Genomic DNA, 14,511 nt, shown 5'->3' on the forward strand with positions numbered 1-14,511 from the left:
GTTTATCGCTTTGTGTTCAGGAGGTCATACATCCACACATGCATTCTCATCTGATTTGTTTGACTTTTGGAAAGAGTTTGAAGAAAAGCGGGTCCATGTCTGGACTCCCGGCATGTCCCTTCTCACCCCACTGTGTCGGCGGTGTTGTTAAGGTTGATTTACAAGGCTGAAGCCTTACATGCCGCGCTCCTTCACCATCCCTTCTGGGCTCTGGCTTGAAGTGGGAGCAAGCACGGTCATTTCACGGAATGTGAAAACTATGAGTCAAAGATGCATGTAAAAACGTGACCAGAAGTCAGAAGTTACATCTCAAGGTCTCAATGCGAGTCTATGAGAGCCAGAACGAGGCTCTCATAGACCTCTATTGAATTGTGACCTCTTGGCTCCATGAACACAGTGGAGCGGCTGGCAGGTGACAAATCACAGGAGACAGACCAGAGCGGTGGCCACAGAAGATGGAGCCATCGAAAGGGTGAGTATAAGAGAGGAGGCATAGATTTAAATCTCCACTCCAGCGGTACAAAGAAAAAAAAAAAACCCGCTGGAGAGGAGCTTGAAGTCAAAATCAGTTCTGGAAAACAGAAAAGTCAGAAATGACTATGTAGTTTATTCTCTATGTAAAAAGAAAAATGTATGCCCAAAGTTGCACTTGTGCTTTAAAGGAGCTGTCAGCACAGAATGACTGTTCAAACCAAGCACAGGTGCTCGCTGCATCATGGCGGTTCATCATTTACGTTCACATTTCCACCTATCTCCTCTCTTCTCTGGCCATGAAGCCAGAGCTGTCAATCAAGGAGGAGGGGAGGGTGGAGACCGAGGGACAACATGCAGGTGGGAAGGTGCTTTTATATGATTAGCCGCCATGATGACGTGTGGTTTTAAGGCTGGAGTCCTACTACTGTATGGCATGTGATGCGAGTGCATCGGATGCGATCTGCTAATGATCCTCGGCTCAGGCTCTGCTGCGAGCGTGGTCCGAATGTCATGTGATCGGATCACAGCTGCGGAGGAGAGGGAGGTATTAATCTCCCAATCTCCTTCATTGTCAGTTGATTCATACAACGAACTGCACTCGGATGTCATCCGAGTGCAGTCCGATGTTTCTCTTGCACCCATAGACCGGTATGGGTGTGAGTGATGCGAGACTTGCTGCGTTTTCTTCAGTCCACTAAGGGCTGAGGAAAAACTCGCAGATGTGAGCTGCATCATTGTCTTACATGGGGCCAAGTGCAATGCAAGGTTTTCCTGCATTGCACTCATGCGAGTCATACGCCAGTGTGACTCTGCCCTAATAGTTATTCTGTGCTAACAGTGTCCCTAAAAAAATGCAGATGTTGGTCCGTTTTGGCCATCCGTGTTTTTCCGGTATGGTTAAAAGGAAGAATGAAATTACAAATCTTCACCTATATTTTACAATATTAAATATGTACAGCACACGGACTGCACCCTGATGTCATCCGTGTGCTGTACGTGTTTTGCACGGAGCCATTGACTTGTATGGGTACACGTGTCTGTGCCGCAGGTTAAAAAATAGACGTCTAAGTGTGGAAGACATGGACTCATGGGTCCATGTGAAAACACGGAGGTGGGAAGATCACCATAGATTTTAACAAGAATCCATGTGAATATGTCTCTGGTACGTGTGAAAACGGCCACCACACATACCAGAAACACGGACGTGTGAAGGAGGCCACGTGCTTCATAAAAATGCCCCAACAGATCCCTCTACACAAGGATCTCTAGATTTAGAAAGATTAGCTTTAGCCATTTGCCCGTTTAAGAGTCCAGCGAGATTATATAAGCGCTGATCCTTCTCAGCAACCGAACACAGATGGATGGATGATAAATCTACATACGGCCATGTTCACACGTTCAGTATTTGGTCAGTATTTTACATCAGTATTTCTAAGCCAAAACCAGGAGTGCAACAATCAGAGGAAACCTATAATCGAAACACAGGCAGAACTTCTGTATTTATCACCCACTCCTGGTTTTGGCTACAAATACTGGAGGTAAAATACAGAGACCAGCCACTGGAGGTAAAATACCGAGACCAGCCACTGAGGTAAAATACCGAGACCAGCCACTGAGGTAAAATACCGAGACCGGCCACTTGAGGTAAAATACAAAGACCAGCCACTGGAGGTAAAATACAAAGACCAGCCACTGGAGGTAAAATACAGAGACCAACCACTGGAGGTAAAATACAGAGACCAACCACTGGAGGTAAAATACAGAGACCAGCCACTGGAGGTAAAATACTGAGACCAGCCACTGGAGGTAAAATACAGAGACCAACCACTGGAGGTAAAATACAGAGACCAGCCACTGGAGGTGAAATACAGAGACCAGCCACTGGAGGTAAAATACAGAGACCAGCCACTGGAGGTAAAATACAGAGACCAGCCACTGGAGGTAAAATACCGAGACCAGCCACTGAGGTAAAATACCGAGACCAGCCACTGAGGTAAAATACCGAGACCAGCCACTGAGGTAAAATACCGAGACCAGCCACTGGAGGTAAAATACCGAGACCAGCCACTGGAGGTAAAATACAAAGACCAGCCACTGGAGGTAAAATACCGAGACCAGCCACTGGAGGTAAAATACAGAGACCAGCCACTGGAGGTAAAATACCGAGACCAGCCACTGGAGGTAAAATACAAAGACCAGCCACTGGAGGTAAAATACAAAGACCAGCCACTGGAGGTAAAATACTGAGACCAACCACTGGAGGTAAAATACAGAGACCAACCACTGGAGGTAAAATACAGAGACCAACCACTGGAGGTAAAATACAGAGACCAGCCACTGAGGTAAAATACAGAGACCAGCCACTGGAGGTAAAATACAGAGACCAGCCACTGGAGGTAAAATACAGAGACCAGCCACTGGAGGTAAAATACAAAGACCAGCCACTGGAGGTAAAATACAGAGACCAGCCACTGAGGTAAAATACAGAGACCAGCCACTGAGGTAAAATACAGAGACCAGCCACTGAGGTAAAATACAGAGACCAGCCACTGAGGTAAAATACAGAGACCAGCCACTGAGGTAAAATACAGAGACCAGCCACTGGAGGTAAAATACAGAGACCAGCCACTGAGGTAAAATACAGAGACCAGCCACTGGAGGTAAAATACAGAGACCAGCCACTGAGGTAAAATACAGAGACCAGCCACTGAGGTAAAATACAGAGACCAGCCACTGGAGGTAAAATACAGAGACCAGCCACTGGAGGTAAAATACAGAGACCAGCCACTGGAGGTAAAATACAGAGACCAGCCACTGAGGTAAAATACAGAGACCAGCCACTGAGGTAAAATACAGAGACCAGCCACTGAGGTAAAATACAGAGACCAGCCACTGAGGTAAAATACAGAGACCAGCCACTGGAGGTAAAATACAGAGACCAGCCACTGAGGTAAAATACAGAGACCAGCCACTGGAGGTAAAATACAGAGACCAGCCACTGAGGTAAAATACAGAGACCAGCCACTGAGGTAAAATACAGAGACCAGCCACTGGAGGTAAAATACCAACCAAATACTGAGCGTGTGAATGTGGCACATATCTATCCATCCGAAAATCTGTGTGTGGGGCCCATTAAATACTAAACCAAAGTTTTCACCCGATTTGAGTGAAATTTTGCACGGCTCATTTTTACAACCAGACTAAAAATACTGCGAACATTAAAACTCAATATCTCTTCCCCCCCCCCCCCCCCCCGGTCAAGAGATTTGGCCCCCCAAATTTAGGCTCTACAGAAATAAAGGAAAAAAGAGAATTTTGTTTACTTACCGTAAATTCTTTGTGTAGCTCCTCCCTCTGAGCTTATACACCCCCTGGAGAACCAGATCTAGCCAGTTTAGTGCAAAAGCTGAAGGAGAATAGCCACCCACAAGTAAAAACAGAGCAAGAACCGGAACAACCGGAGACTCTGTCCACGACAACAGCCGGTGATAACACGCGGAACAAGAAACTGCCAACAGGCAACAGGGAAGGAGCTGGGTCTCCCAATATGGAACTATAAGAAAAAGAATTTACGGTAAGTAAACAAAATTCTCTTTTTCTTTATCGTTCCTATGGGAGACCCAGACATTGGGACGTCTCAAAGCAGTCCATGGGTGGGAATAAACAGAAAAACTAAGAAGTAGGCGGAGCCTAACTTCACAAATGGGCGACAGCCGCCTGAAGGAAGCGTCTGCCCAAGCTCGCATGTGCCGAAGCATGAGCATGCACTTGGTAGTGCTTTGAAAAGGTATGCAAGCTAGTCCAAGTGGCAGCCTGACAGACCTGCTGAGCCGTAGCCTGGTGCCTGAAGGCCCAAGAGGCACCGACAGCTCTGGTCGAGTGTGCCTTGATCCCCGGCGGGGGAGGCACCTGAGAACACTGGTAGGCATCCGAAATGGTCGACCTAATCCAACGGGCTAAGGTCGGCTTAGAAGCAGAGAGGCCCTTACGCCGACCTGTGGTTAGCACAAAAAGAGAGGTGCACCGCCTAAGAACAGCGGTGCGAGACACATAGATCCGGAGAGCACGCACCAGATTCAGAGTATGCAACGCTTTTTCAAAGCGATGAACAGGAGCCGGACAAAAGGAAGGTAGGGTAATGTCCTGGTTAAGGTGGAAAGGAGAAACCACCTTAGGGAGAAAGTCCGGAGTCGGACGGAGAACCACCTTGTCTTGATGAAAAAACAAAAAAGGTGACTCCGAAGAGAGCGCAGCCAAATCAGAGACTCTCCTGAGGGAAGTTATGGCCACTAGAAAAACCACTTTCTGTGAAAGACGAAACAAAGAAACCTCCCTAAGAGGCTCAAAGGGGGGGTTTCTGCAAAACCGTGAGAACCAAATTGAGGTCCCAGGGATCCAAGGGCCGCCGGTAAGGCGGAATGATGTGAGACGCACCTTGCATGAAGGTGCGGACCTGAGCCAGCCGGGCGATTCGCCGCTGGAACAGCACTGACAGAGCTGAGACTTGTCCCTTGAGAGAGTTGAGGGACAGTCCCAGCTGCAGACCGGACTGTAGAAAAGACAGAAGGGTCGGCAAGGAAAAAGGCCAAGGAGGATGGCCAGAAGAGCGACACCAGGACAGGAAAATTTTCCAAGTCCTGTGATAGATCTTGGCAGAGGAAGACTTACGGGCCCGAGTCATAGTGGAGATGACTTCAGGGGGGATACCAGAAGCCGTCAAGATCCAGGACTCAAGAGCCACGCCGTCAATCTGAGAGCCGCAGAATTCTGGTGGAAAAACGGACCTTGTGAGAGAAGGCCTGGACGGTCCGGAAGATGCCACGGCACCTCTACGGTCAGATGGAGCAGGTCTGGGTACCAAGCTCGCCTGGGCCAGTCCGGAGCAATGAGGATGACTCGACGGCCCTCCATTCTGATCTTGCGCAGAACTCTGGGCAAGAGAGCTAGAGGGGAAAACACGTAGGACAGACGAAACTGGGACCAGTCTTGAACCAGAGCATCCGCGGCGAATGCCTGAGGATCGTGGGAGCGAGCCACGTAAACCGGAACCTTGTTGTTGTGACGGGATGCCATTAGGTCCACTTCCGGAGTGCCCCACTTGCGGCAGATTGACTGAAACACTGCCGGATGCAGGGACCACTCGCCACTGTCCACGGTTTGACGGCTGAGATAATCTGCCTCCCAGTTTTCCACGCCTGGGATGTGGACTGCGGATATGGTGGACTTGGAATCCTCCGTCCATTGAAGGATGCGTTGTACCTCCAACATTGCCAGGCGGCTGCGTGTCCCGCCTTGGTGATTGATGTAGGCAACTGCTGTTGCGTTGTCTGACTGGACTCGGATGTGCTTGCCCGCCAATAGGTGGTGAAAAGCTAGGAGAGCCAGAAGCACGGCTCTGGTTTCCAGCACATTGATCGAGAGGGCTGACTCGGACGGAGTCCAAGTGCCCTGTGCTCGGCGGTGGAGACATACCGCTCCCCAGCCGGATAGACTGGCATCCGTGGTGAGGATCACACAGGACGGGGCCAGGAAGGAGCGTCCCTGAGACAGAGAGAGGGGCCGAAGCCACCACTGGAGAGCTCCTGGTCTGTGGCGACAGAGCCACTAACCTGTGCAAGGAGGAAGGCCGCTTGTCCCAACAGCGGAGAATGTCCAGCTGCAGTGGACGCAGATGGAACTGGGTAAAGGGAACAGCCTCCATTGACGCCACCATCTGACCCAGCACCTGCATCAGGTGCCTGATGGAATAACGGCGGGGCCTCAGCAGAGAGCGCACCACCAGTTGGAGGGACTGCTGTTTGATTAAGGGCAACTTCATAAGTGCCGGCAGAGTCTCGAACTGCATCCCTAGGTACATGAGCCTCTGGGTCGGAGTCAGAGTGGATTTGGGCAGATTGACAAGCCACCCGAATTGGGCTAGAGTGACGAAAGTGAGCGAGACACTCCGCTGACAGTCTGCGCTGGATGAAGCCTTGACTAGAAGGTCGTCCAGGTAAGGAATCACTGCCAACCCCTGGAGGTGCAGAACCGCAACCACTGCTGCCATGACCTTGGTGAATACCCGAGGGGCCGTGGCTAACCCGAAGGGAAGAGCCACGAATTGGAAATGTTCCTCTCCGATTGCAAAACGTAGCCAACGCTGGTGTGAAACTGCAATTGGCACATGGAGATAGGAATCTCTGATGTCGATGGATACCAGGAAATCCCCTTGGGTCATTGAGGCAATGACTGACCGCAGAGACTCCATGCGAAAATGCCGCACCTGAACATGCTTGTTGAGAAGCTTGAGATCCAGGATGGGCCGGAAGGAACCGTCCTTTTTGGGGACTAGGAAAAGATTTGAGTAGAAACCTCTGAACCGTTCCCGGGAGGGAACCGGTACAATTACTCCGTTGGCCTGCAAGGATGCCATGGCCTGAGAGAAGGCGGCGGCCTTGGAGCAGGGGGGAGTTGACAGAAAAAAATCTGTTTGGAGGGTTGGAAGAGAATTCTATCCTGTAGCCGTGGGAGATGATATCCCGCACCCACTGATCGGAGACGTGTTGAAACCAAGCGTCGCCAAAGTGGGAGAGCCTGCCACCGACTAAGGACGTTGCTGGCGCGGACAATAGTCAAGAGGAGGCTGTCTTAGTGGCAGCAGCTCCTGCGGTCTTCTGTGGACGCGCTTTTGTGCGCCAGTTGGATTTTTGGTCCTTGGCTGAGTTAGCGGACGAGGCCGAGGGCTTAGAGGACGAACAGTTGGAGGAACGAAAGGAACGAAACCTCGACTGATTCCTACCCTGGACAGGTTTCCTGGTTTTGGTTTGTGGCATGGAAGTACTCTTCCCGCCAGTAGCTTCCTTAATAATTTCATCCAGCTGTTCACCGAACAGCCTGGACCCAGCAAAAAAGGGAGTCCAGCAAGGTACTTCTTTGAAGAAGCATCTGCCTACCACTCTCGAAGCCACAAGATCCTGCGGATAGCGAGGGAATTAGCCGAAGCCACCGCAGTGCGGTGAGAAGCCTCCAGCATGGCAGACATGGCATAGGATGAAAAAGCTGAAGCTTGGGAAGTTAAGGTAACCATTTCGGGCATAGATTCCCTGGCGAGGGAATGCATCTCCTCTAGAGAAGCAGAGATGGCTTTGAGAGCCCACACTGCTGCAAAAGTTGGGGAGAACGAGGCCCCTGCCGCCTCATATACAGATTTGGCCAGAAGGTCAACCTGGCGGTCAGTGGAATCCTTAAGAGAAGTGCCATCAGCCACTGATAGAACGGTCCGGGCTGAGGGTCTAGACACCGGGGGCTCTACTTTTGGTGAATGAGCCCACTCCTTGACCACCTCAGGTGGAAAGGGAAAACGGTCATCAGAACCACGCTTTGGGAAGCGTTTGTCAGGACAGGCCCTAGGTTTGGTCACAGCGGCCTGAAAACTGGAGTGGTTAAAGAACACACTCCTTGTCCTCTAGGCAAGGTAAACTGGTGCTTTTCTGCCAGAGAGGGTTGCTCCTCTGATACTGGCGGATTGAGATCCAGTACAGAATTAATGGACGCAATCAAATCACTAACATCTGAGTCACTTTCGGACAGATCAATGGGGCACATGGAGGTAGCGTCCGAGCCCCCTGTAAAGGCATCCTCCTCGTCCTGCGAGTCAGCTTCTGAAAAAGAGCCGCGGGACGAGGAAGGAGAGGGGACCCTGCGTCTCTTTTTAGGAGGACGGGGTCTGGGACCAGATGATAAATCCTCTGTGAGCTCCGTTCCTGAGAGAGGCCCTTAGCAGCAGAGGAACCCTGTGAAGGGGGCTGATGCATGTTCAGCAAAGTCCTGGACAGCTGTCCCATGGAGTCGGCAAAAGACTGGGAGATAGACCTAGAAAGGATTCTACCCAAGCCGGGGGGTTCAGCCACAGGAGCCGGAGCAGCCTGAGAGACCCCTGGGGGGTGCAATTCCAGGCTGAGGCATTGTCAGGTTAGAGCAGGCATCACAATGTGGATATGTGCTCGGTTCAGGAAGCACGAGCTTACATGCAGTGCATACTGAATACAGCCTTTGGAGCCTTGCTCCTCGTGTGAGACATGCTGCTGGAGTGGGGCTCTGCCAGAATGACCCCAGAGAGTATATACAGAGGTCCACAACCAGAGGTTGTGGCTTACCAGGACCGCTGGAGCGGTGTTGTGTGCCCTCCAGATCCTGAAGCCCGGACCCCCAAGCACCTCAGCAAGGGATGCTGCAGACCAGTGCTGATCGCAGGGAAAAAACGCTGAGAAAAATGGCCGCCGGAGCGAAGAGAGGGGGCGGGACTCACTCTGGGAGCGGGATCTGGAGGGCCATACAGACTTACAGGGGAGGAGACATGTACCCAGTGAGGAGTGTCCCTCCCCTGTGCAGAACGGGCCGCTGGGCGGAGCCGCGCTGTCCCTCTGCATGAATGACATGCGAGGGCAGTGAAACCGAAAGTAGGCCTCCGGCTTAGCCGGGGCCTAAATTTGAGCGGTGCGGCCCGGCGCGCAGGCACCATCGGCGCGGTTCTCAGGCGACAGCCAGAGAACCCGCCGGAAATGTCATAAAAACTCACTCAGCACACTCTCCACAATAAAGTACAGGGACCCCAATTAAAAACGTCTCAGGTACTTAGCTTGCTGAGACGCAGGGTTCCAAGTCCTGGGGATGAGTGCTCCGGTCCAGCAGGATCCTGAAGGGCTGCGGATGGAGACCGGTCTCCTGCCAAGCATGGAGAACCGTGCTGGCTCCCACTTCAAGCCAGAGCCCAGAGGGATGGTGAAGGAGCACGGCATGTAAGGCTCCAGCCTTGGAAATCAACCTTAACAGCACCGCCGACACAGTGGGGTGAGAAGGGACATGCCGGGGGTCCAGGCTTGGACCCGCTTTTCTTCAACTCTTTCCAAAAATGAAAAATCAGATGAGAATGCATGTGTGGATGTATGCCTCCTGAAAACAAAGCATTGAACTGGCTAGATCTGGTTCTCCAGGGGGTGTATAAGCTCAGAGGGAGGAGCTACACGTTTGAGTGTAGTACTTTGTGTGTCCTCCGGAGGCAGAAGCTATACACCCAAGGTCTGGGTCTCCCATAGGAACGATAAAGAAAAAACGGTTGTCTGTGTGTTGCATGCAAAAGGATTTTTTGCCAATAATGTCTTAAAGAATTAAAGCCACGGTGCCCCAAACAGTCGCTCTTAAAGTGGCAGCTAAGGTGGGGCAATCTGATAAGTCGCTCTACAGTTTCTAACTATAACAACGGCTGTCAGCAACCAGTACAGAAGTAACTGGCCTCATTTATGAGAATTGCCTCACAGGAAGATCGCTCTGGTTGCCTATAGCAACCAGAGTGCAGAAGCTGTTAGGTAAAGTGAAAGCTGAGCTTTGAGTGGTAGCTATGGACATCTAGAACGGTCTGACTGTGAGGCAGTTTTTGGAACTGAGATTTGACATCCTTAGGACACTTTTTAATAGGTGAAATATATGTAAGGCTATGTGCTTCTTTTCTGCACGCAAAAAAAACCAACATGTTTTGACAGGAAAACGCAGCTGAAAATAAAAAAATGCATTTTTTATTGCATTTTAAGTCATGGCAATCACAGGGGTTCAGGCGCAGTACCGCCACCAGGACTCCGGCTGATGTTACAGCCAGGACCCGGCTCTCACTTTCCGGAATAGTACCTGTGCTGCTCCCGGCAGTTTAACCCCCTGAATGCTGCGATCACAGTATTCAGAAGGCAGGGAAAGGAATCACTTCTCTCCCTGGCGATCGGGTCTCAGTCACAGGACCCCAATCGCTGGGATAGTAACCCATTATGACCCTGGGTTACTAAGCTATGGAGAGCCTCACACACCATGCCGAATGCACAGTGTGTGAGGCAAGTGCTGCGATATAATCCACTGTAGAGATAAAAGCATTGCAGGGGATTATAGAAACACAGAAAAAAATAATAACAAAAATCAATTGACATGCAGCAACAAAATCTGCACGGAAAAAAGAAGCAGCGTGGGGCACAGCAAGTCACGATTCTCAGACTTTGCTGCTTGCTTTTATTAATGATAATAAGCAAGGGGGAAAAAAATGTCACCAAAAAAATGCAGTGTGCACATTGCCTTGCTTTTTGAGACTGTTTCTTAGCTTTTGAATAAACTTGCTTGCCCAATAGATGGTTGTTTTTTGGGCAGCATTTTAAACAAAAAAAAAATAAATAAACAGTCCTTAGTATTATGACCCTTAGGCCGGGGCCACATGGGGGACCTACTTCGATACTTGCATGGACACTCTGCTCACGCTGGCAGCACAGTGAGAACCGAGTGTCATGCGAGTGTCACTGGACTGAAGTCCAATCATGGGGGCGGGGGCCGGCACTGAGGAGGGCGGGGCCGGCACTGAGGAGGGGCGGGGCCGGCACTGAGGGGCGGGGCCGGCACTTATCTACCTCTCTCCTTCGTTCCCAGCTTTTGCCATTCTCGCCCTGCACTAGCGGTACACCAGTGTAGTGCGATTTTTCTCTCGCCCCATAGACTTGAATGGGTGCGAGACAAACAAGGATCGCATTACACCTGCAGCATGCTGCGATTGTTTTCTCGGTCCGATTAGGGCTGAGAAAATAATCGTTCATGGGTGCTGGCACATAGGCTTATATTGATCCGAGTGGAATGCGATAAAACATCGCATTCCACTCGCTCCGATTTTCATGCCCGTGTGTCTTAGGCCTTAGTAATCACCTGATACTGATCAGAGGTCTAATAGGTGTATGTATATTGTATATACATACACACATGACCTGTACGGTCCCTAATTGGGTTTGTCGGTCTTGCAGGGGTCACAGCTGTTCACTACAAAATCAAGTCATTGTTTACCAATTAAATAACTACAGTGGCCAATTGTCGACTTCACCATACAGATGAGTTCACATTTTGCAAATATGCTCTTTTTATATCTAATTTATTTTTGCAACAATAAGTAAAAATTGAGATTTTAGCAGGATTGTAGCTATCAATATGGTCCCTGGCTGCAATGTGAACGCAGCCGCCTTAGGCTATGTGCACACGCTGCGTTTTTTTTGCACATTTTATGGTGCAGTTTTGATCTCATTTATTCCCAGCAAAGTCTATGAGATTTAATTTTTGATGTCCAGCACAGCGCAGCTTTTTTTTTTTTGCTGCGTTTTTGTGGTGACCACAAAGATACAGCATGTCAATTCTTTTTGAGTTTTTCACCCATTTGAATGTAATGGAGAAAAACGCAGCAAAAACGCATGTTTTTTTTTATGCGTTTTTGCAGCAAATGCGTTTTTTGGATGCGTTTGTGCGTTTTTTGGGGCCAAAAACACTGCATCTTTGTGGTCATAAAAAGCGCAGCGTGCGTATGTAGCCTAAATGTAAGTTCCCACATGACATAAATGCAGCAGATTTTTCATCCGTATTACAGCACAGGAGAGGTGACGGAATCTCTTGTACTCTGATCCGCAGCATAAACAGACCGGCGCTACAGAAATTATATATATATATATATATATATATATATATATATATATTAATATATATATATATATATATATATATATATATATATAATGTAAAAAAAAAAACACCACCACCACGACATGGTGTCAGTGATGGAGTCAGTCTACCCTCCTGTAGATACAGCACAGGCGCTCCTGATCCTGCAGAAATAACTGCAATATTCTGATATCACAAGACCTCTGCAGCCTGTGATTGTCTGCAGCGGTTGTCATTAAAACATCAGATAGGATACGGTCAGTCATCTGGCCATTGCAGTGGTCCCAAGATATAGAGATAGAAAGGGGACCAGTTTCCGTAGTCGATGCAGACCACCATAAACCCAGCACTGGCAGAGGAGAAACCCCTTGCTCAGATTGTGGGGGTCACATTCATCCTGTGGATAGTGCAGTGTTAGCAGAATATCCCTTTATGTAGCTTTAGGTGGATTGCAGACAGGTGACATATGACGGTATCCATCCAGCTGAATTAAGAATGCAGCTCTGCAGTACCATATAGTCTGTAAGGCTCAATTCATACTACAGACAACTACATTAGCTTAGGCCACCGTTATATAAACAGAGGTATATCCTCCCTTAAGGGGTTAATATTAAGCACCAGTGTCTTTTATCAAAGCAATAGGTCCCAGCCTGCAGTGTACAGAGACATAACACCCTGTTGGCGATATTCATCATAAAACCGCACCATGTACTTTACTGCTGTGGAAACAGTTACAGCAGGTTGTTTACTTTCTACTTCACGTCTCTACAGATATTTACAGGAGCATCACGGGAAATGTAGTTCTTCGTTCCCCGATACATATTCACCTGATCTTATCTTAAACTACAACTTCCAGAAACCAGCGCAGCCGCGAAGACTTCGGGTTGTTGTAGTTTGAAGTCACTGCACATTCTATCTGATGCGCGTTACAGGAAACTACACTTCCCATAGGGCTATGCGGTGAAAGGCAGTATACTGTAGAGAGGGGCTAACTTGCTAGAACTGGCAGCAGGCTGATGGCATTTATTGGCGACTTGGGCAACGCTACGTGCTCGCCCGGGGCTAATGGTGTCCAACTCACCAATGTCAATGGCGAAGCGCTTAGCGTTCTCCAAGTTGCGGAATATCTCGTCAGCGGGGAGGGTGATTGCCTTTTGTCCATGCTGGCTCCACTCTTCCCTCTGCCTCCGCTTGCCGCCATGTTGGATGTCCCGCTAAGCCTTGCGCATACATTTGAATATATTCTGCATAATTTATGCTAATGAGGCCAGACCGAGTGTATAAATAGAGGGGGCGCTGGCGGGAGCAGGTCACAGTGCGCGGATGCCGCCACCAAGGTCACAGTGGTCTGTGTGGTCACCTGAGTCCCCACACGTACACACTGCACAGCCTGGCATGAATGAGTGGCGTTAAAATACTCTTTTATTATTATTTTTGTCCCCATAATAAAGTAAACAATCACATGTCCGTGTTTCTGGTACGTGCAGTTTCCATTTTTATTCACGGACACAACACGCACCCATTATAACCTATGCTGGTTCTCATCATCTGTTTATTCACAGACACAATACGTACCATTATAACCTATGCTGGTCTTCACATCCATTGAATTCATGGACACCACATGCACCATTATAACCTATGCTGGTCTTCACATCCGTTTATACACGGACACCACACGCACCCATTATAACCTATGCTGGTCTTCACATCCATTTATACACGGACACTACACGCACCCATTATAACCTATGCTGGTCTTCACATCCGTTTATACACGGACACTACACGCACCCATTATAACCTATGCTGGTCTTCACATCCGTTTATACACGGACACTACACGCACCCATTATAACCTATGCTGGTCTTCACATCCGTTTATACACGGACACTACACGCACCCATTATAACCTATGCTGGTCTTTACATCCGTTTATACACGGACACCACACGCACCCATTATAACCTATGCTGGTCTTTACATCCGTTTATACATGACACCACACGCACCTATTATAACCTATGCTGGTCTTCACATCCGTTTATACACGGACACCACACGCACCCATTATAACCTATGCTGGTCTTCACATTCCATTTATACACGGACACTACACGCACCCATTATAACCTATGCTGGTCTTTACATCCGTTTATACACGGACACCACACGCACCCATTATAACCTATGCTGGTCTTTACATCCGTTTTATACATGGACACCACACGCACCTATTATAACCTATGCTGGTCTTCACATCCGTTTATACACGGACACCACACGCACCCCATTATAACCTATGCTGGTCTTCACATCCATTTATACACGGACACTTACACGCACCCATTATAACCTATGCTGGTCTTTACATCCCGTTTATACACGGACACCACACGCACCCATTATACCTATGCTGGTCTTTACATCCGTTTATACATGGACACCACACGCACCCATTATAACCTATGCTGCTCTTCACATCCGTTTATACACGGACACCACACGCACCCATTATAACCTATGCTGGTCTTCACATCCGTTTATACACG

General features: G+C 49.0%; 1 protein-coding gene across 1 annotated transcript in view; it reads right to left on the minus strand.

Annotated features, from left to right (window-relative positions):
• Positions 1 to 13,159, minus strand: part of PANK4 (pantothenate kinase 4 (inactive)) — an 89,357-nt gene extending 76,198 nt beyond the window's left edge. The window contains 2 exon segments of the mRNA XM_075327676.1: positions 13,040 to 13,112; positions 13,115 to 13,159. Of these exon segments, the coding sequence (XP_075183791.1) occupies positions 13,040 to 13,112; positions 13,115 to 13,159 (118 nt within the window).
• Between the last annotated feature and the right edge of the window lie 1,352 nt (positions 13,160 to 14,511).

Source organism: Anomaloglossus baeobatrachus, chromosome 11 (genome assembly GCF_048569485.1).
Source record: "Anomaloglossus baeobatrachus isolate aAnoBae1 chromosome 11, aAnoBae1.hap1, whole genome shotgun sequence".
In the NCBI taxonomy this organism is placed as follows: domain Eukaryota; kingdom Metazoa; phylum Chordata; class Amphibia; order Anura; family Aromobatidae; genus Anomaloglossus; species Anomaloglossus baeobatrachus.